This window comes from Agelaius tricolor, unplaced genomic scaffold (assembly GCF_023055355.1).
Source record: "Agelaius tricolor isolate 1412-34295 unplaced genomic scaffold, bAgeTri1.0.p SCAF_1, whole genome shotgun sequence".
NCBI lineage: Eukaryota > Metazoa > Chordata > Aves > Passeriformes > Icteridae > Agelaius > Agelaius tricolor.
Genome location: NW_027269261.1, coordinates 37,687,413 through 37,711,817, shown reverse-complemented (window position 1 = coordinate 37,711,817; position 24,405 = coordinate 37,687,413). Strand labels below are relative to the sequence as shown.

The window sequence follows — 24,405 nt, the reverse complement described above, 5'->3', positions numbered from 1 at the left end:
CTTAGTTTCTTCCTCCTTGAGCCCTTTTCATGGTTTTTGTTCACTTAAAAATTCAAAGTAAAGGGTTTATTCTCTACAGGAAACACTTGATAACAAATTTAGACTGTTGGATTCTACTTTAAAAGAGGCTGATGGGAAAGTTTTAGTCCTAGGAATCAGCACTAGTGTTCAGGCTATGATGGTTATAACATGTCGTAAGAAGCTACTCTGAAACTGAGACTTTTTCTGTGGCTCAAGTAATTCAAAGGAATTTTTCCAAAACAATCTGTTTCATACATGCTGGTGAACGCATTCAACCCCATTTGGGTTGGGCTGTGGACTCTGGGCTAAGCAATTTCATCATCCTGACACCGGCAGTCTTGGTTCACCCAAAAGTTAGTGCTGATCAGAGATTGCATTGGATAGATGTGTGGATGAAAAAAGTTAGGAGAAGGGAAGGGGAAGAGTTTGCATTCTTTCAGAGAAAGGAATGTGTAAAGCTTTCATATTATTTTATATGAAAACATGGCTGTTCTGATTGAAAAGTTATTTACATAAACTGTCTTATTATATTTTTACATGCCTCAAGCACTGCAGTACCACTGACCTATTTGTTAGGTATTTTTGGGGATTAGCTGTCTTATAGCACATTTGATTCCACTACAAGGTAACATTCCAGGCAAAGATCAATTATAAGGATACAATCCCCTACAGCCTTCACTTCTTTGTCTATACCTTGAGCAAATGAGTGATAGAAGAACTGGGTTGTTCTGCATTTGTGTCATGGAAATAGTGCTACTTGAAGGAAAGACAGGAGAATTAGGGACAGAATTGTTTGACCTGGCGTCTCCACTTGCAGAGAAACAAAGCATGTTTGTTGTGAGGTTGCCTTTGGATGAGCAAAGCAAATAAGAATTGTTGCTGATAAAAATGTGAAAAGTCATTTTCCCACAGAGTATTTTCCTGCGTGGTTGAAGTAGTATTGTGTGGGCAGCAGCAGCTAAGGGATTCCCAAGGCACTTGTGTTCTATTTTCCCACTGTGTTGTTTCTAGTAGACAAGAAAAGAAAATTACATGATACGTGCTACATTTCTTATTGCTTTCCTTACACAGGAAATACCTAGAAAACTAGAGTTCCATGTTCTATTCAGAGAGATCAGATGTCATTTAAAACTTGTACAGTTAATAACCTATCATGCCAGTTATTTTAATCTTAAATATATCTTTCTCCTCTCTTTAGATTTTAAAACAAATCATTAACTTGACAGGGTTTTAGTGTGGAAAATAGAAAGGCAAGCTTTTTTTCAATCATCAATAATCTTGGTTCTATCACATCAAATGTCTGAGTAAAACTGAATGGTACTATAACTGTCCTGTTAAAAAAAATTGAACAATACTCCTGCTCTTCCAATGAATTGTGGAAAATGAAAGATGGAAATCTTTTTCCTTGGCAAGGGTAATAAATACATAAATAGATTTGGTTTTAGCTTGATTTTTGCTCTATTTTATTATTTTAAGATGCAGATAAAAGTGGGATTTGGGTAGGATGACAATAGCTTGTTACTATTTTCTAACGCTAAAAACATCTCATGAAAATTATTTATGATGAGTTTTAGATGCATTTTTATGTTTCCAAACCTTGGTTTGAAGTGGCTTGGTCAGAACTGACATGCTAGGTCTTGTAAAGATTCATGAGTAGTATGCGTACTTCCTGTTCCATAATCCTGCTACACTCAAGTACTTTCCATTTCAAAGGCTTTCTGCTCAAATAATTATTATGCAACAAATTGGTTTTGATATATTCATCTGAATAAAAGGCATGGTGAATATGTTAAGTTCTGAAACAAAGAAGTAGAACTGTGTATTTTTAATGTTTTTCTTATATGAGCGCAATTCAAGTCAACCAAGAATTAAAAGGAGATACTGTAAAAGATACTGACACTTCCTTCTCTAAAATATGTGTCTTTTAGTCACTTGGACACCTTTAGATTGCAAGTGTTATAATTGAAAAGAAGAGAAAGTCTTTAAAAATGCAGGAGGATAGCACTTCTGCTCCTGAATGATACTCATCTCAAAAATGTAATAATAATTTTAAAAGTTCACTCCCTCCATTCTCTATTCTTCACACAGGTCAAACTTGATGTTTTCACCAAGACCAAGCCCGAGCAAAGAGTTGACAAAAGATACTCATCCTAAAGAGCTTTTATTATGAATAATAGATCTTCTTAGCCAGAGGCATTTTGAGAAGGGCAAAGGGGTTCAGTCAGAAATCAGATATTGGAGAAATGCTCATAATTCTTCTATATTTTTATGCTGCTTTGTTTCTTGCCAGATTAAATAAGTACATAGTACTTACAGACATTTAAATTTAATATATTAGCACTTTACTGCCTTTCTTTGCATCAGAAGATCCTTCAACTTATCTTTGAGGTCATTTAGTTACTGGCAGTTTTTTGGCAAGGTTTATTATATAACATTAGATCTCTCTTGGAATATCAGTTTTTCTCCTTACATCTCACAACGGCATTTCTTTTGAAGTCCACACTTTTGACTATGAATTGCCATCTATGGCATGTTCAAAAACAGGGATTCCGTGAATTTGAAAGCGAAAGGGTTGGGAAAATTTCTGTAGAAATGTATATAAAGTATGCTGTTATTGGTGGCATGCTTCTCTTTTTATTCTTGCTGATTTTTCTGATTCCATTCTGAATGTTTAGGTCTGAGATCAGTTACTGAGTTTTTCACAGGGTCTTCTCTTTCTAACAGAAAAAATTACTTTAAGTTTGTGGGAATTTTTTTTATGGTGAGGAACTGCTGTCTGAGTGTAATGATTATGTTTTTTAGAGATTTGTATTATTTTTTGTATATAAATGATTAAAGTGATCAACATATTTAATAATTGCATTGAACTATTCCTAAAATCTTTGCTAAGGAACTTCAAATCCACTGTCATTTAATAACCTTGAATACTTTTCTGCTAAATCTTAATAGAACATTAACAACTAATCACATGCATTATTATACTGCTTGTAGTGATCAATTCCTGTATTTCTTTTACCATTGAAACAGACTTAAGGATCTACCTGATTCAGTTTAAATACTGATTTAATACTATGCATAAATCTTTTCCCTTTACAATGAGTTAACTGTTTATTTGTCCTTAACCACTGAGGCATGAGAGCTGTATTTATCCCTTGTTTGCCTAGGAGGGGATCCACTTATCTGTGCCCAGGGGAAGCTGCATTTTTCAGTTCAGGGAAGTCATCTGCCCTTGGGAATAATGTTTACATTAATGATGTCATGATCAAGCATCTTGATTAAGAATCACAGGATATCCAAGAGAAAAGGTTTGATTTTAATTGGAATCTCAAGTAGGAGAAAAATATTCTTGAAAGGAGAGTACCTTGAAAGGAAATAGCACTGATGACAAGAGCAGAGCCTAAGGTTAACTTCTTATCTACAAGTATTATAACAGTTCCAGATGAATTCCAACCATAGAGGAGCCAGAAGAATTTCCTTGATTAAAATGCAGGTAGCTATAGGAATGCTTTTGTTTTATTTATGTAGTTTTTTACCATAAACCAAACTCTGTTGCAAATATTTGATATTTGGGTAATAACTTTCTCCCTTTGATCTTAGCAACTGTTTAGGTCTCAGTGTTTGCTTAGCAAAGCCAAGCCATGCAGAGCAGCAGTCACCAATTAAATGGTACTAGGTGACGCTTACCCGGCTCAGTACCTGATTTGAGGTTCTTGGTAGTATTTGGTGAGGTGCATGGGGGAACTGCCATTATTTTGAGCAAGATACCTTCCAGTAAGCAGAGACAGTCAAAATACTGCTTGCTCACTGGAGAAAGTGGAGCAGGCTTGTGTATGTAATGCATTCACGAGTCTATCACAAAGTCATTTAGGACTTAAGCCTTGAAGAATTGCTCTTTGGCTCTACAACCTTCCTCAAAGTAGTTAGCCAGTGTAGTTCTGATGGTTTTTACTTATGTAACATTAAAAGCAGTGCCTGTTCCATGTGTGAGCAGTGATGATTTAGATCTGTTTATTGTCACAGAGGTATTTTCATGGCTTGGATAACTACTGCCTGTAATTATTCTGAGATGTGGGAACCTGAAAATATCTCTGGGCAGAGTAAAGCTCAGTCTTTCCCAGAACATCCCAGAAGAAATATTTGATTCCACAACTGTTCTGAAGTGAGTCTCCTTCAATCTGTCCCTAGATCTACTGAATATCTACTCATTTTTTCAGTTTCAAAAGCAAATGAATCATTATCACAGGGGTGTGCCACAATAGCATTGAAGTTTTCTCTCTTTCATGGGGATAATTATGATGATATAGTTGAAAGGAGATTCAAGTTTACTGATAATTTTAAAAAATGACAACCACACCTTCAATAAAACAGATCCATAAATGGCTTTGCCTATCGATCCTAAATAAACTTGTGTGGACAATTGAGGGGAAAAGTACCATAAGGTTCTCATGTTCTTTCGTAGCTTATTAAGAACTGGGAATAAGAAATCTGCCTGAGTTTCCTTAGCTTAGCCAACCTACACAGCACAGAATGAGAAGAAAGAGGAAGAACATGTAGTTTTATGTGTATATGTTGTACACCAGCCAAGGTGCAGCCTATCTTGGTGATACCTAGTCAAGACTAGTGGGTTTTTTCTCACAGTGGGGTAAACTGGACTTGAGAATATATATCAAAAGGGTAAAGTTTCTTCTAGGCCTTTTTCAGACTGCCTTCCCCTGATGGTTTGTGTATGCCTTTGATCTTACTTCTGTTGGTTACTTGACCATATAGAAGACAGTTCAGTTATCATCAGCAGTTAGGGGTATGTAAATCCCTGGTTTGTTTGAAAAGACAGAGTTTACAGAGAAATACTTTTAGTAGAATATCAAAGAAGTTTTGGGGGTGTTTTGAAAAATTTGAGCATTTTATTCTTGAGTTTTATAAAAAGGAGCTAACATTGACCATGTATCTTTGAACCTTTTCTTCCCTCATGCACTTTTTATGATGTTGTGTGACACAAAAGCGATGACGGGAGTGAAGAATATGACAGAGTATGTAAGAGTGATGCTTGCTCCCTTCTCTGAATAACAATCTATCAGAAACACTGCCAAAAGGAAGACATTTATAGTGTTAAATAGAATGTTCACAATTTCATGGGACCTATGCCTTTAGGCAAGAAAATGATCTAAAGGTATTCACTGCAGTAGAAGGTGACCATAAAACTGCTCACTTTTAGAACTAAGAAAAGCACTAAATTTTGTCTCTGCTTTTGCAGTAATTCCTTGACATCCTTACTCATTGCTGAATAGCAATACTTACAATTGTCAGAAAGTTTTTTGTACCTAAAACCACATGTGCAGAAAGGAGGAATAATGTGATTTCTTCTATTTTAAAATATTTGAAGTATTAGAAGTAGTCAGATACTGGTGTAGACTGCATGAATTTTTGCTCATTCCTTCTGTGTTATTCTGTAAGGTTTGGGGATTTTTTTTAATATAAAGTCAACATTATGAAAATACTGTCACATATAGAATTAGTTTAGAGACATTTTGATATCAATGTTAAGTAACTACTGCTTGTATGAATTTTAGAGTTTGAGGCTAATTTAGAATGTTAGTCTTAAATTGGCTGGCTCCTAGGTCCTTATGCCTGTTCAGAGATTAACATTGGAACAGAAATGATTTGGATTAAAAAATCTGGCAAATTTCCCTCCTTAGGCTTCCAAACACCGGGTGAATAACTAAATAAAAGAATAGCTACATTTACATGCCTGGTGAAATGCAAGTCTGAAGAGTGAAAAGTGGCTACACTCCTCAGTCTTATATTTTGCTTTCAGTAATTTCATTGCTGGAAGCAATTAAAAAGCAACTTGTGCTGATGGCTTATCTGTAGTGAAAACTTCATAGGTATATGCCCTGGCATAAAAAAAAGTGTGTTAATTCTCTGGAAAATCTGGTAGATTGAACAAATAAATACTTGTGGATTGTGTATTCATGCAATGTGCAAAACCAGGCAACATAAACTTTCATATGCAGCTGGAAACTTAATTGGTTTCATGACTTTTAAAAGCTTTTAAACAGATGGGATGTGTATTACTGCAGAGAAAAAGAAATATTCAAATAAATCTGGAAATGAAGTCCACACTACTGCAGAACCGTCAGGCACTCAGGGCATACTGCATATTTGGTTCCAAACTTTCCCTGTACTTCTGAACTCCCAGCACAGCTTTTAGGCCTCAGATCTCCAGAGACAGACTATTGTATTGATTGTGTAGAACTGTGCTTTGTGTGGGTTGATAGTGTTTGATTTTCTAAGGGTATACTGCTAATACTCACAACATATCTGTTCTGAATAACTCTTTTATTCTTTAATCTTCAGGACTACTTCTGAAAAAATACTTGACACATATTCTTGTGGGATTTTTTTCCTATATTTTTAATGAGCCCTCTGTTCTGTTTGTATTTAATATTAAGATTTACTATTTCTTTAATTGCAGTTTAGTCAAGCAGGGAGTCTTTCAATGGGTAGCTTTGGAAACTGGCAAGATTTTCTTTTGTTACATTAAACAGTGTTTTCACGTTCCATAATGTTCTCAATTCAGCAACACTGAAGCACATCATAAATTTAATTAGAGGGGTTTTCTTAAAGCAGTGTTTGGGATGATAAATAGAAATATTGAGAAGTAATTTTCCTAATGATATAGCAGAAGTATTTTGGGACTGTAACATAAGACTCTTGACTATTTTTCCTTCTCTGTCTGTCTTTCTTTGGAATAAGAATTGCATAACTTTATTTACCTTCTTCATTGAGTAACTTTCATGACAAGACCCATCATGAGGTATTATCAAAAGCAATTAGAATCTCCAAACAGATCCTCATTAGGGACAAAATGACACCTAAATCTATTTCAATTGGTTCAGAGTTTAATACCTTTATTACTCTTTTTGTTCGTGATCTAAATAAGTTTTGATTATCTTGGGTAAGTACTTTTATCAAAAACTTTTTTGTATTTCCTTGCCTATAGCTTACCTGTTCTGGAATTGTGATTTGTCAATATTCTTTTAGTTGTATGCAGAAGATGTACTGAAGCAAAGAAATATATATCTTCTGCACTGAAATAAATCCTTCTTAACATTTAATTCAAACAAAATAAATTCAAATTAAAGGGCAAAGAAACTTAAGCTACAAAACCTATTGGCAAATAATGCAAAGATCAATGGATACATTTTAAAGGTTAAAAATAAATTGAAGTTACAGATTGGTTAAGGTTATCATCTATTCTGAATGAATGTGTACTTCCATTGACTCATTTAAAGCTGAAATGCTTCATGTTAAACTGATTTTTAAAAGTTGTGTGTATATCTGTGTCTTGAACAAGAGCAAAAACTTGGGAAGTCTGAAGTCTTGTCTGAGAATGACTTTAAGCATATTTTCTTGCCTGGGACTACTTCCTTCCTTATGAAACAGGACACAAAGATAGTTTAGCTGTGTAGAAATGCGTACTGGTGACTTATTTCAAAAGACTTCTGAGCAATTTCTTTAAAGAATAGAGTTGCCTTTACACTGTGTTCTTGCCACATGGTTCTCTTAAACTGCCCCTAAGACATGCATCAGACATCGTGCCCTTCACTTACTGTGGGGTATGAATATGTTGGTGAATCTGTTGCATATATCAGCACTTCTGTGACAAACAGGAGTGACTAAACTGGGAGGAAGGTACATTAATACTTCTCATATCCCAGTTACTAGAGTCCACTTTAGAGTGGCATGGTAATGCATAGTATTATATTTGTCTTATGTAGAAATACACAATATAGCTAAATTATCATGACCACTGAGAAAAAAAAAAAAAAAACAAAAAACCCATACCAATAAATGACAGCTATTTTGCAGACAAAGAACTCCATACTGCAAGGCTGTAGGCATTGAGAAAGTAGGAGTCTCTCTGGACTGCATTTAGTACAGTATTGTAGGAAATCGTGCAAAGCCGTAGAGAGGGAAAGGGGATTTTGTATTTTAAAAAACTGATTTTTTTCATTCTCATTCACCCACACGTTCTCTTCTGCTCATGTATTAGTGGGTGCTGCAATTTGTGTCCCCATTGTCTAGGTAGGAACTGGGAGTGACACTATCAAACACCTAGCATGTCTCTTTGGTGGCTTTTGGATTGTTCCTGATGCTGAGGCCTGGATGTGACTTTTTCCATTCTAAAAAAGTTGACAGTAGCTGTAATTTTTTTTTCTTCATCCTGTCCCACCTTCAAAAGTCATTAGCAATTGCTGCTGATTTTTTTCTGCCTTTTTTTTTTTTTCTTCCCTTGCTGCAGTTTGTTTGGGGTTTTTTCCTTGTTTTCTTAGTATTTTTTCACCAAGACCAGGTTTCTTGAGAATAAACTGTGATGTTAGTATCTTGATGTTGTCAACAATTGTCATTCTTTTATGCCTTCTTATCCTTTCTTCCAAAATTTTTATACCCTTAAGTTCCAATTCACATTTATTTACACCTGGTTTCATTACAAACCTCCACAATTTGTTACTGGAAAGAAGATTTCGTAGCAACAAAGAAATTACAAACTTCAATCTGCAGCTCCTTTGTAAAGCATGTGTCTTCAGAATGCTTTTTTTTACAGGTGCTTAGAGTGATTTGGACACTTAGAAGAATTTCTTGTGACAAAATCTTATCAAAGAATAGTGTGCTTCATATGGCCTTCCCTGTGGTGCAGTGGAAAAGAGAAGAAAACACACATTTGTGTGAAAAATATTATGCTAATGAAGGCAGTCTAAAAGGCTAAAGCAACTTGATTCAAACACTGTACACTTGCATATGTAATATGGCCTAAAAGAGAAGTAGAACTTTATTAAGATGGTAAAATTGCATCTTAAAGATTTCCAACATCACAAAGGGGATTTTGTATTTTAAAATACTGATTTTTTTTTTCATTCCCATTCACCCACAGGTTCTCTTTTACTCCTGTATTAGTGGGTGCTGCAATTTGTGTCCCCATTGTCTAGGTAGGAGCTGGGAGTGACACTAGCAAACACCTAGCATGTCTCTTTGGTGGCTTTTGGATTGTTCCTGATGCTGAGGCCTGGATGTGACTTCTTCACTCTAAAAAAGTGGAGAGTAGCTATATTTTTTTTCCTTCATCCTGTCCCAGCAAGGCCAGACTTCACTATTTTAGAGCCAAAATTATATGTTGTAGAGTTCAGAAAATGGTAATATCTGTAAAAAGAAAAGATAGTGGCAATATTAATGCATATTGAAATTGATATTTTTGCCTTTGATTAGAGAAAGTCTAGATGAAATGGTTTTTTTTAATCTATAAATCTAGAAGATCACAGAATGTGTCACACTGATATCTTCTTTGCTAGGAAAGGTGCTAAACAGAATCCACACCCAGACTGGTATTTTTGCAAGGGATGCCTTGTAAACCTTTCCTAATGACTGTCCTCCTTTGCTGTTGGCAGTGGTGATTTGTCTGTTCTCTCAAATGTCAGTTAGCCAAAGATAAAGGAAGGACCTGAGCAGCAGGTATGTAATCTTCTCTTTATCTCTCTCCTTCAATATTTCAGGAGTTTTACTTTAAATGTGGAGCACACCCAACCGCTGACAGTGAAACATCTGTGGCTTTGAACCTCGTTACAACAAACAGCCGCTGTATCACATGTATAACATGCACAGATATTAGGTAAGTACAACAAAAATTGTCAGAGATGTACAGTCTCACTGCTTCAGAGTACTTACCACTTCCAAAGAGCCTCTTTTTTCTTTGCTTATTTTCCTTTTTAAAGGCTGGGATTTTTTTCCCTGGTAGCATGGTGAAAAATGGGTCATATTTTCAGGTGTATTATTTGTTTAGCTGGTAAAATTGCAGTTCATATTTTTGCACCTTAGTCATGTTGCAAGTGGAAATCTGACTGTTTTAGTTCTAATAAAACCTTGAGAGCTCAAGATACACTATCTTGACTGTAGATATTTTCTGCTAATATGTATTCAAGAACCTGGGAAAGAGCTGGACTTTTGAGGGGTCAGGCTGCTCCTGAAGAAATTAACTTCTTGGTGTTTGTTCTATAAATCAAAGTGAAATGCATCTGTTCTCATGTTTGTGTTTGTGGTAGTTTGAAATGCTGTAATCCATCTTTGCATGTGGTATTTGAGCACATACATTCAAGAATATCCATTACTTGAAAATGCATGGATTAAGAACCAATTGCCCAAAAAAGACAGCTATCATTGTAGTGAAAAATTACCTGAAACACATTTATCTACTGATTAGGAGATATTTTATACAAAAGTGTAAAGAGAAAGTTGTTGGTCAGAAGGGAGAAATGGCAAAGGACACTTGAACTCTGTACTGATTCATATGGTGTGTGTCTTCTGAAAAGAGCCGGTTTTGGAAGCATCCTTTGTGGTGTATTTACAGAACTGGTTCTTAGGTACAGATTAAACAATGACCAAATATCAGTCTCTGTCAAAGTGGTATGACAGCATTTTGCAGCAAGGGTGCAGACTCAGGTACTCAAAAGTGGCTGGTTCTCCTGTCCCTTCTAAAAATTCCCTGGGCAAGAGAATGGTTTGGCTTACTGAAGTGCAGACCCCTAGTGTATGTCTGTACTGCTAAATACAAGAGGGCCAAAGGCTAATCCCAAACCAGATGGAAATGCCTGACAGATGTCCTGCACAGAGCTGTGTCACCTGGTGCTTCATCATAGCCAGCTTGGGTTGGTTGTGGAGCTGAAACCCAACCATTGTAGATCTGCAGTGAAAGTGCACTTTTTATCCTAGCATTAAGATGGAATGGAAAAGGGTTATTCATGTCACCATATTTCCTGTGTGGGGCCCAGGAAGTTTCAGAGGAGCTCACTGAAGAGGAGCAAAGGGGTAAAACTTGCTGAATAGCTGAGCTTTTTGGCATAAACAGTACTTATCTGTGGGACTTGTGTCCACAGGGTTCTCAAGAACTCTAAATATTTCTGGACTGCAGGAAAAGTTGTCTGTTCCTGAGAATTTACTATGTTTTTGTTAAGTTTTCAATTAAACAAAGAAACACAATAAGCATCCAAAAGAAACCAAAACAAAAACCCAAAAACCCAAAACCAAAAAAAACCCCACCAAGAAAACATAAGGAAAAAAACTCATTTAAAATCCCCTTTCTGGGTAACATTAAAAGAAGCAAAATATAAGAAATTTGTTCTGTCTCATCATGTCAAAATATTGATACACATTTCTATGATAACTTTAAATTTTTTAGAATGTATCCATACATGAAATTCTGATTATCTTTCAGAATTTAGATTTTTTTTTTTTTTAGAGCTATAAAAGCCACCCATGCACTTTTGTGTAATACTAGACATTTGTAGGTGATACCAAAACCCAGGATACTATTTCACCATTTTATTTTTTGTATGGAAAATCCTGCTAGTTGTGAAAATAAAATTTCACATGTATCTTTGGGTGGATGACATAATTTTCCAATTAAAGCTGTGTAAGAAGTTGGTTTAGTTTCTGATTTTGTCTTTTACCAGTTTTAAGGAGGGTCAAATGTAAGTTTTGACTGTCGGAAAGAGCAAGATCATACAATGAAAACATTTATCAGTTATGAAAAGGTTATTGTAAAATCTTGAGCTACTTAAAAAATCTCCACTCAGGTTTTTTGGGGTTTCTTTACTTTTTTTTACTTTCTCCAACCTAACATTCTTGCAATATTTGTATGTAATTCCAAGAAATTACATAAATAGTCATAATCTTTTTACTTTAGTTAAATATTTAAGTTATTGTACTGGAAATTACTTGCTAATATGCTTATGAAGTTGAAAAGTAGCATTTAGGGCACTCTAGAGTATTTTGTGAAACTTACCTTCATCCTTCTGTAGCATTCATGTGAAAAAGAGGATTAACTGTATTTGGTACATTAGCCAGTACTTTGTATTAGCTTCACTATAGTAAAATAAGAAATTTGTGTCTGTTCTTCAAAGTAGATTTTTCTTCCTTATTTTCTGGAAAAAACCCCAAACCAGCAACAAGACACCAAACAGGAAAAGATGACAACGAGGTACTATTTGCAATTTTCTTAAGTATTTTTGTTTGCAACATAAACCATATCTCTAGGTGGTGTTTCCATCAATTTATCATTGACAGTCCACCAGAGGCAGAGTAATTAAGTTCCAAGATTCTTGGCACAGCATTTGTATGGTTTTAGCAAGGTTAGCAAAGCTTATACAAATCTTATATAAAGCAGTAGTGTACTCTGCTATATAGAAAAAATACAAAGTGGAAGCAATGATAATCTATTCCCGGTTTTTATTCTTAAGTTTACATTAAATACACTTAGTTTGCCTTAGGTTTATATTTTATGTAAATATTTCCATGCAAGTCTGACCACTGGAGTGAAATAGTTGGAAGCCAAACACCCTTGAAAGGCTATGCTAAATCCATAGGCAGTATTCCATGTAGTGTAATGCCTTTCAATGTATTCTGCTTATCTACAGCAGTTAATGTGAATTGGCAGCCTTTATGCATTTTTTTTTCTGTAACATTCAAGGTGATGGGTTGCTATTCTATGTCTTTGAAGAAGCTTTAATAGGTTGAGCAAATGGCTGGAAGTTGAAACAAATACTAAAACTGTGCAATCCTCAAGGGAAGATCTGCTTTTGTCAACTGTTTCCAGTAGAAATAACATCAAAAGGGGTTAGGAGTACCCTAGGGTACCCATAAATCAGGCTCAGGAATAACAGCAGTTTTAAGCAGTGTAAAAATAAAATGTATAGAACAGAAATGCCTCACGTCATCTTTCACGAACTCGGTAGGGTACAATTCCTAAAGGCACCATTATTTTTAGCTTTCAGCAGATACAGATAAGTGTAAAAGATATAGGACATACTGTCACTTAATAGGTAGAAAGAATTCTCCTGAAGGAACAGAATTTGTTGTTGTGTTATCAGATTTTTTTTCTAATCTAATAAAACCCTGCTTCATAGTCTTGAACAAAGCAATCTTTTGCTTTGTTTAAAACATTGAAATCTTTTATATGCTTTTCTGCTCTTTGGACTTTGCAATACTGGAGTTAGGAGTGAGAACTTCTGCTAGTGGTGATAGTAGTGCATTTGCTAGTTACTCTTCAAGGGTAACTGGGGTGTAATGTCTTTGTCACAGTTCTTTTCAGGCAAATCAATTTGGACTGTGATCACATTAAATTCCATGGGCAGGAGAGTAATGGAGAAGGTCAGTACTGAGAGGGGAAAAAAGCAAGTGTACTATAGGAAGTCCTGTTGGAAATTCAATGGGCAGCTCTCTTCTCCTTCAGACAGTAAAGAATGAATGGCTGCATGTTGTTGGGAATAGTGCATTAATCTGGTTTTCCTAGGGTTACTTTGGGCTTCCTAAGCTTCTCACTAGCTCTTAGCCAGCCATCTTTTCCAGTCTTTTATTTTTTTTTCCTCGAAGTCAAAATACAAGTTAGAAATGTTTTCCTTTCAGCAGCTGTTTGTGACATTTTCCTATCACTCCTGCTTGCTTATTTCCTCTATCGTAGAGTCAGAATTGAGACAGGTGAGGGGTTTTTTTGTTGGGTTTGGTTTGGTTTTTGGTTGGGTTTTTTTTGTTGTTGTTTTGGTTTTTTGGGGGGTTTTTTTGGAGTTTTTTGTTGTTTTTTTTTTTTTTAGTTTGGTTGGTTGGGGTTTTTTTGTTGTTGTTGTTTTATAAATGCAGATAATGTTCCTAAATTGGTAAGGGATAAAATTGTTTGCTTCTCAATAAATCAATAAATACATATGTAAATGATTTTCTGTTGTGGCTTTTACCTGTGGGTTTTGTATGCCAAAAGAAGACCACCTCCCCAAGTTTATTATGGGGATTAGGGTTTTTCTAATTTCCTATTCTGGATTTTCATTTTTATGATGTTATTGTTGATATAGGTGTGTTATGTTCCTTATTGACCTATATTTTTTACTGTTTTGTGCATTAATGTTGTACGTTGCTTTGAAGTAAAATATTTGTTAAATTGCAGTTTAAATATTGTTTAGAGACACCTGAAATATTTCGCCTTGTCTTTCTTCTTATAAAAGATATATGGTATTAATGCAGGTTAGAAAAAAAAAAAGGAGCATCAGAGGAAGAATATAGCAGTGACTATGACAAGAAGTAGATGAGGCATCAGGTCAGCCATGATATTCAAGACCTTTACATTACAAATAATTCCAGAATCTTTAGTTGATTATTTGAATCCAAAGCTACAGCTGAAGAGACAATTTGCAAAATTCAGCTTTTGACAGAGGTCCACCAATTGACTCAATTGGTTAGAGTGTGGTGCTAATGCCAGGTTTGTGGGTTTGATCCCTGTACAGGCCATCCACATAGAAGTTGGACTTAATGATTCTTGTAAGTCTCTTTTGACTCAGAACATTCTGAGATTTGTTTGAGAACTGTTAACATTTTCTTAGTGAAGAATCTGCAGTGCAAGTTTGATTCAGGTCAATTTTGCTGTTATTTGGAGAGAGTTTTACCAGGGCCCTTCTGTTGTTTTCTGACATGAAAATGCAGACCATGCCCATTAAAAGACATTACCCATAGGATGTTTTCAGAAGAGTAAATAGCACCTTATTCTATACTTATAACTACTATTTCTCTTTGCTTCTGGGACATAAGATTCTAAATTTACCCTTTTGGGCCATTATAATCCAAGCAAGTTATTAAATCTATATTGAGCTATTCTTTTTTTGAAGTACTTTTTCCCTCCCTGTAACCCATCTTGATAATGTGGTCTCTGCTCTAAATCTCTGTTAAATTATATTGTCTTTATATACCTTGAGTAGTTCAAAGAGGAGTGGAAAAAGATTGTGCTAAGAATTAAATCTACTTTGTCTAAGCACTATGACCATCAGGGACAATGTCTACTGCTTTATTCCCTAACGTTCCTTAAATTAATGAGATTTCTTAAGAATCACTTATTTAAAGCAGGAAATTAGATATAAAACTAAGAACTGTTACTAATTGATTTAGGGCTTTTTTTTTCCCTTTTCCCCAATGAGGTAACTTATAGAATACTCCTGTTACAGCTGTAATATTTGAGTTTTGATACAAGCAAAACATGCGGAGACAACCTTTTGCTGAGAATTTGGGTGATTTTTTGAAATGTGAACCAAGTCTGATAATGCCAGTAAGTGACCTTCATTTCCTCTGAGGTGCACGCTGTGGATTTCAGACTCAAAGACTTGCACCATGAGCTACTGGAAGATGTGCCCTGTGCATGAAATTCAGTTGCCTTAATCTTTCTCTTGAGATGTAATCACTGGAATACAGCAGCCCCTATGGCAATGACAGGACAGCAGTGCAGTTCTTACTGCTCTGCCTCTGAAACTGTTAAGTTCTGCACTGCAGCTGCATCTTCAGCTTCAACACATCTGGGAACAGAAGAGTGCATTGGCACAGCTATTGCACTGTCACATTGCACATATCCTTTGCCAGCAGGGGACAAGTGAGGAGGATTTTATACAACCTCACTTGTGTCCTATGCTGGACATAAAGCACAAATTTCTCTTCATCTGGGAGAATAAAACCTGCCTACCTTTCCTTCTTTATGAGGCTGAGGTTTTTTTCTATGTCATTCCTTTGCTTGGCATATATCTTAGTGTACAGTTGACAGAAAGGACAAATGGAAAGGAATGTTTTGACTGCTTGCTGGTTTTTTTTATTTATTTTTTTTAAATTTGCCCACATGTTTGTGAACATAAATATAATAGTGTGTGGTATGTCTGAGTGTTTGAAACAGCCATGAGTGAGGATTTTTATGTCACAAATGAAGTTCATTTCTGAATTGAATTTATTTCAGTAATGTTCATCTCCTGATAGACCTGGGATAAAAGAAATGTCATGAATTTCACTTTGCATTTGACATTTCACCTGAAGCCTGCAGATTCCAGAATATTATCAACAGGGTCTATATTATATGTTGTATGTTCTCTCTAATTTGTGGTGATTACTACAGTGAGGTGTTTTTGTAGATTTCTTCACTTGCGTATTTCATTCATGTTGTGAGACACAAAGACTTAAAAGTTTAAATTATTTGGGACGAGTCAGTAGCTTTAGTGTGTCAGGTATCCAAGTGTAACCACATCCAAGATTTCATGAACCTCACTTCCAAAATATTCTGAAGAAACCTGAGTATGAATACTTGTATATAATCAATGAAAAATGATAGCTAATGAATGCTATTCTGTTCAAGTATTGTAAATTTAAATGTGAAAGTTAGAATTTATTTGCAGAGTAGCCAATGTTTTTAAAACCTTGTTCACAGAGACTCTTTTGCATGCCCACAGTGTGCCTTTTCTCCCATAGATGTTTGCAGGTTCAGATGTCTGAGACTTTCTTTTCCTTCTTTTTAAAATGAATTCCTTAACATGAAAGACGAAACATTTTCATCTCTTGTTAGTTTTGCTTTAGGCAAGGTTAGTAATAGCTGAATATTTTCACCATCTGATAGTGGTGTAGTGACCTATGAGAATCCTTATTGGAGGTCACAATCCACTTGTCTTTGGAGAGATATCTGTATTGCAAAGGCACCATCACAAGTAGTACTAATTAGCCAGCCTCATGCTTTCAGCAGAGACCTGAGGTCTGAAGGAACAAGGTGAACAGATTGCAATGTTCCTTTCAGGCCTCAACTGAGGCATTGAGGCTTTGGGAGGAACTCAGCTGTTGCTCTCTGCTGAGCAGCCAATGGTTTGGCGTCATGCACTTCCGTAAAGGGAAGGAATGGAAAGTGTTTGTGAAGGATGTGGTTGGCTTTTACAACAAAATAAGGAAGCAAGAGTGAAAATATCCAAGAAAGAATGAAGCTGCCTAGCAGCAAAAACCTAAATATGCACCCAACAGAATAATTTCATTTGCACAAACTTAGGAAAAATTGGAAATAGTAGTATTGGGCAAATGTGCCAGGACATAATTTCTGAAATCAAATATGTGAAGGACTATTCATAAGACAGAGAACCTGTCATAATATATAGAGAACTTTATGAAATGTTACTTGATACTTCATAGACTCACTTAATGATCCAATATGGAACACTGTCTGCTGTCCTGGGTAGTGTCTTGGAGAGCTATTCAGTTCCTCAGTCCAATAGCTCCCTAGGAGTTGTTATCAGATTTCAAAAATGCATCATTCAGATAAACATTTTGATGGAATTTGATGGCAAGTGTTTGCACACTGTTTTCAATTGATGTCTAGGGCAGGTTCTACTCTCCAATTCTATAACTATATTTTGGATGTGTAACACATTTGGGGACTTATGGGTACAAAATTTTGGGAAAACAAGGGAGGAATTGAGGCATATGTTGGAGAAATATATTCATTTATGTACATATAATAAATACAGACACCTACTGCTATATTTCTCTCTAAACCATGGTGTAGGATGAATTGTCATAGCAGTGTACTGACTGACAACAGTATAAGGAAAATATTTCACACATTTTCTACTGACAGTCTGCACTGAGCATGCAAAGCTCTTGGTACATTGCAGTCTTGATGGACCTGTAATGGAATTTAATAATTAGAATTACTTTTTTTGCTTTTTACTTATCCACTCATGATCATTGATAGCTCTCTTCCCTCTTGTTAATTCTTTGGATGTTGTTGAAGGTTGCTTCTGGAAACAAAACTCTTTCTGAAGGCAGTCTTAGAAAGAGTCTGTTCCTTATCTTGTTTGTAAGAGAAACCAGTTAGGATCCAAATATTTTAGATCTTCAGGGAAATTCCTTCTTCTTCCTGATCAATGTCTTTGTATAAAACATCATTTAGTAAACTTTTAATTATATGTTTACTTTAAAATATAGCAATTTTGGAATAGTAAATTATTGCAATAATTGTTGTATACTGATAAATGATAGTAAAAATTTTAGTGTAAATTTTGCTGTGATGCACTAAGTTCTTTATCAACTAAGTTACCAGCACAAGTAAAGTTTCCTTATAAAGGGAAAATCCAGGGCATGTTTCAGGCGGGAGCATAGAAAATAAATTCAGTCTCTTAGTGGAAAATAGACAAAAGTCAAGTTAAATTGTTAATACCTAACTGTTAGGAACTTGATGCAAAAAGATGCTGATTTGCAGTGTGTTTTGAAAATGACAAGAAATACATCATAATCAAAGTCAATCAAAATCTGTTAAGTTCTGTCAATATCTATGACATAGTAAGGGAGCTGTGTGCAAACATTTGAAAATAGTTGAAAATGTACACAATTAATAATTGTGTGCAATTATTAATAATTTTCCCAGTACAAGTTTGTAAATGGTAGTGATGCTGCACTGGCATGCCAATGTAGGACTACTACTAGAAAAATGACACCAATAAAACCACATTTTTGTATTGTTACAAACCCCTTCGCTAAGACTTGTACTTTCACTTGACATGTTTTTTTTTAGTTTATGTTAAAGTAATTCCATATCATTGTACATTGAAATGCAGTAAGCAGGATGAAAAAAAGTACATTAGTCTATCAAAACTGTTTGAATTATTTCTCTGTATTTTGCCAATTACACTGACATAACTTTCTCTTGCTGAGCGAATAAATCTTACAGCTGATCTCTAAAGATCAACTGTGACTGTGGTTGGACCTGCTCCTGAGAGAGTTCAGTGGTAGTGAAAAGTGAGTAAAATAGTAGAGAAAATGTGTTGCTGGATAGCAAGATAAGGGAAAAATGATACCTACTCTACTGAAGACTACTCTCCTGAAAGGGTTAGCATAAGTGTGGCTTTTCTGTGCAGAGATTTCAGAGGTTTTCTACCCCAGCAAGCTTTTACAAAACTCTCCTCTGACTCACTTTCAGTTTTGCTTTCCTTCAAGGGTATGTGCTCCTATATGTTTACAAAGTAAAATGGAATTTTGATTAATATTTCATACATATTTATATGTAATACATACGTGTGCGTATACATATATACATTCTTATGTATATGTACTTGTTTCTTTGTCCTTCTTCTCTACAAGCAATCTTCAGTTATTTGAAGTGCATTACATTTATGAATGTTTTCCCCCTACGCTATTCTTATTTCACTTTACAAAGGAGATAAATCTGCCCATATTTTTGTTGAAAGTAGGAACCAGACAGTGCTCTTTTGGCATGCAAATTCCATCTGCATTTTACAAATTACTCATTCTTTTTCTTTTGTTTGAAGCAACAAATAGAACATTCATACCACTTCCCATAAGGTATGTTCTGTGTAACCACTAAAGGCAGTGTCAGCCAAACAGCTGCCAAGAAAACCAGGACCAGCCTACTGATGTGCACAGTGCAGGAAAGATGACTGCACTCAGATGTCACCTCTGTGAAATCTGTCCAACCTCTTTGGAAACAGGCTGACAATGCTGATGTCAATCTTGAACTGCACTCATGAGCAAGACTATGCCTTTGCTCCCTATGGATTCTCTAACCTTGCTGGAGTTTATTGGATTTCCTGACAAAAGAAGTTATATTTATTCACTTTTGCTATATGTGCCTCAAAAGGTGTCAGAGCATGTCCTGATCAGAAAGCAGGTGGTGAGAGTGATGCTGCAATATGGTTCAGTCTGGTTATATAAAATAGAAAACAGTTTCACAAAGTCATTTATCCAGTTCAATGCATTTGTAATTTAATTTTGTTTTTAAAATAAAATACCAAAACTAAAGAGAGAGAGCATTTTAAAGACCCTCATCATTGAAATTTTGAGAAATAGCTCTTTTTCTCTCTTGTCCTTCAAATATATCCATAATTTCAGGCAAAATACTCATTATTGTTTTGTGAGGACATAATTATGCATGTATCTGCTAAATTAATTTTAATTAAAAAGACACTTCTTTCACCTTGACCCTTTAGACTTTGATTATGCAAACAGTTTAGTGGGTTTGAGTATTTTTTTTGTTGTATAAGTGTTTGCAGGTTAAGACTTATGTGCTGCATAACTGCTGATCATTTTCACATAAATAGAACTGTGACTTTTCCAGAAATAAGTATCTTCTACAGATGCCAGCCTGTCCCTCTTGCATTCAGCTGTGACCTTGAAAACTGATTAACAAAATAGTACTTTAAGGGATGCAAGGCTTCACATAAAGCAAGTGAAGCATGTACAGGCCCTTGAGGGGTGCTTAGAGTATCTCACAGACTCTAATGGTAATTCCTTTCTCTTTTAAAGCTGTTAGGTGATTCTGGCTTGAGGCAATCCATAGTACTTTTCTCTTTAGTTAATTTTTGTGCCACAGATTTTATGAATTGTCTTATTACGAGCCCTCTTTCATGTTTTAAAGACAAAGTGTGCCTTTATCTTCATGTCTGGTATCTATATGTATGTCTAGTGTCTGTATGTCTAAGTGTCTTCTTCAGCCACTCAGATATTTTGGGTTGTTTTATTGATTTTACGTGGCATAAACTTTGGCACAGTAAGAGAATGAAAAGTTAAGTAGAGTTATGATTGTCTAAACCTGAAAACAGAGTGGTGCTTGTGAAAAGCATGTAGAGTGCCTGCATTTAAGATCTCATTTCCTTCAACAGTAAGAAGGACTATTTGAAAACATGTCATTTTCTACATTCTGAAAAGTAGTACATTTATAGTTATTTAGTAACATTGGCAAGCTTTGAAAACCTGATTTCAAAACATAATTTATTCATTAATTAGAGAATTGTAGATTATTGTACTTTTGACTTTCTCACTCTCTATGTTTGTACTTGAATTATGTTTTGGTTAATGAAACACGACCTTCTGGAAGTCAGAATTGAGAAATAAAATAAAATTTAAAGCATCCTACACATCCCTCTCAATCTTGCTGCCAATTTTTGTGTCTTTAAAATCAAATTTATATTACATGAACAGGGATATAAGGTATTGTTTATTAAGTCATTAAACTAGTAGAAGCCATTAAAAGAATTTTTGCAAGCGATAAAATAAAAAACAGAAGGCAAGACTGAATAGTAGCTCATCTTAAACATCTGTAATGGGCCTAGGTACAGAAGTATAAAATGTAGCATTCCCTGCACTCCTACTTTTTGCATTCCTTGTTAAAAAATCTGGTACCAAAAGTGGAGACAGTTTTGTTGGGTTTTTAGTCTCTCAAAGTTAAGGAATTCCTGTTTCTGAAGCTAGAAAGAATCGGGACAATATACAGATATTAGTTGGCCACTTGGCAACTTCTGCTCTGGTTGTAGCGCCCTTCCCTATCTGGGACAAAGAAATTGAATCTCCTGAGAATTTTTGCTTTTCTTCTTTGTTTATTCTTTCTCTAATTTCTTCATTTAATATGATGTGCTGTTTATAATAGCAAGGAATAAAATATTTCTAGAGAGGTGTCCTCCTGTGTTCTTAGGGTCTCTGTGGTGGTTTCAGTTCTGCAGAACATTTAGAACCAAACTGTGACCTCACATCAGTAAGTAGTTTAACCTGTGCTTGCTGCACCTGAATAATCCCATCAAAACCAGCAGGATATAAATGCAGGTCTATGTGCTTTGCTTGGTCAGAGCCCAGACACATCCATTGTAATAATCCTGCACTTTCTGAGTGATATCCTCCAAGAAGTAGTCATGGAATGTCTTTAATGAGTGTCTCAGTATGAGGTAGGATTTATAATGCTTTTCATCACAGGAAGCAGAGTGAATATTCAGCGGGGTTTGTTTTTCTTCTTTTGAGAATAAGACAGTTCTGGAAATATCTGCTGTCATGAGAATGAATTTTGCTGGAAAGAGCTCTTGTCTCAGTCCTTTGCTGTCTTTTCTGATTATCTGAGCTAATCTGTATGCATATGAAAAATGTGTTTTGTATTATTTATCTTCCACTTTTCTGGGTGTCCTGGTGCCTTGTAATGACCCCCTGTTTTCAGAGCGCTATTTATGGTTCTGATCATACTCTCTCAGATCTTCCTGTTTTCTAGAAAAATACATTATCCATATTTGCAGTTCAGATGGTATTTATCTAAGGGTAAAAGCATTAACGCTAGTACTAAAGCATGTTAGAAATGTTTCTGATGAAAGTGATTTTTTTTGTAACATGTTGAACAATATTCTTGGCCTTTTAAAATATGTTACAGAATTGAGCATTCCTTTGGATTCTAGTTGCTGATCAGGAAATAGGATACTATTACTCTGTGTTCATGTTCCTTTCCTTTGAGTTTGTTTGTTCTTTTCCAAATGTATGAATATGTTATTTCTTCTTTTTCTACAAGATTCATAAGATTCTATTAAGCTCCTAGGGAAGTCAGGGGATTATCCTTTGAATTCTTTTCTTCCCTTGTCTCTTTCCTTCTCCCTGCTGTGTTTAATAGATTCTGCAAAGTATTTTTTTTTTTTAGTTGAAGGAAAAAAAGGAAAGGAGGAAAAAGAGAATGAAGGCTTTACATTAGATCTGCTGAGAATGTTCAAGAGGTCATTTATGATACCTGCAAGCATCTTTACTTTTTTATTTAAAATAAAATTGTTTTCTAATTGTTTTTTACAAGCAGTACACAGTCATGTAGTTGAATTTTACTGTAAGAAATTGTTTTTAAAATGTAGTATGAAGCAGAATGGCAGTATTGCATTGACCTTGGTTTTAAGTGCTAATGTTAAGTAATAGTTTTTGACACTTGGGCAGAGTATTCCATTAAAATGGCTATCATTAAAAAAAATTTTCCACTTAGCATTTATTAATATCTATCTTATTGTTTACCAAATGCCAGAGTGAAAAACATCCTACAGGTAAAAACATTTATATTCTGAATTGTTTTTTTGTCTTTTAACCTTCAGTAGCATTTTTAACATTGCATTGCAGTTTTATTTATTTTATTTTAGCATGGCTTTTCCTACTGTGCATATAATCATATGCCAATGAAAGATTGATTCTGCAAAGCTGTGAGTACTCAAGTTCTAGAACAGGATGTTATTTAAACATATGCTTGACTTTGAACATGTGAGTCGTGGCTAAATATTCCAACAGAAGAATGCTTATTTTCATTAGCTTTTTTTTTTCTTTTCAGTTACCCCTTACAAGTTTTTTCTTCTCTAATCGCTTCTCTTGTCAAGGTTACATCACAATATCTGAATTTTTAGAGCAAAGGTACACAGATACCATAAGAGGAGGTATTTGCAAAATCCCAGTGGGGGTAACTGTCTGTCTCCAGGTGGATGAGTTTCAAGACCTGAGGCAGACAAAATACAAAACTGATTTGGGAACTAAAAATTGGAGCATTCCTTCCTTGTTTGGTTATTGGAAGTTCTCTTGTGGACATTTCTTTTTAAAAAAATAACTCCATACACAATCATGTTTCTCTGATGTTTAAACTTTCTTTGCTACTTTAATGACACTAGACTTTTCTTAAAATTAATTAGAGTGGGGTTACAGTGCCAGTTAATACAATAAGCACAAAGTCAATGGTTTGTAGGAAAAAAAAAATGGTTATTTAACTAACAGCAGAAACCAGAGAAGTAACAACTTGATCTACACTCAGTTGCCTGTAGGTGAAATATTCTGTATGTATTGATACACAGTCCACTTTGTGCCCTGGATTTCTGAAAGGCTACTTGTGTAACTGGCCTTTTACTTTCCACTGGCTGCAAGTGGAAAGTAAAATGAATGAAGATTTTCCAAACTCAGACCTACACTAACATTTTTTGAGTGTTCGTTGCCTGTCAGAGAAAAAAATACTCAGGACATGACTATAAAAATTAAAAAAAAAATAAAAAAATTTGCCCAGTGCTGAAGAGCACAAATGTATGAAACCACTACACCTGTATGAGGTTTCTTCAGATACTTTGATATTGCTTGTGAAAATTGAGCAATCATTCAGCGATGATGTGTTGAATACTGTGAGGTGGAATGAGTACCTTTTGCACGTTAAAGGTTATCATATACTGTGGCTTGACTGATGCTCTAAACATTCCAAACCTTTTTCTGCAGAAAGATGTGCTATCAGGTTGGGTCTGATTATGCCAGCTACTTCCCTCATGTGCTCAAAGAAATATTGGAAGGCTTGCTTGCTTGCCTTCTTCAAGGTTTGACTTACAGCACAGCAAAGTGAGGAAGTCTACTTTTTCCTTACTGTGGGACCTTGATAAATTATAATTTTCCCATGCAGAACAGCCTCTTGTTTTTCAACATTTTGCAAATGTGAGAAGTTTGTCTGTATGGTTGCAGTCATTATGTGCTTTTGTTTCATTTATGCAACTTTGCTGTTTTGCTCAGCTAGTGGGGTTAGTATAAAATTGGCATGACTTCACTGAGTCAGCTAACGTAGGTGGCTGGCTGCTTGCATATTGTTGGAAGAGGCAAGCAGCCAGCAAGGCTTGTTGTACAGCCAAGAATATGGTATAGAAAAATTTTGGGTTTTAAAATAAGATTTGTCACTGTTCATTCTTGGCAAATTCTTTCATGGTGATAATTAATATCTGGTCAAAAGTTGTTAAACCAATCAAAGTA

The 24,405-nt window shown here is 35.2% G+C and overlaps 1 protein-coding gene across 1 annotated transcript in view; it reads left to right on the top strand.

The window, feature by feature from the left end:
- The window catches only part of PRKN (parkin RBR E3 ubiquitin protein ligase), a 674,995-nt gene that overhangs the window by 319,274 nt on the left and 331,316 nt on the right, over positions 1–24,405 (top strand). The window contains exon 6 of the mRNA XM_071430404.1: positions 9,570–9,685. Within this exon, the coding sequence (XP_071286505.1) occupies positions 9,570–9,685 (116 nt within the window). The remainder of the gene's footprint in view (positions 1–9,569; positions 9,686–24,405) is intronic.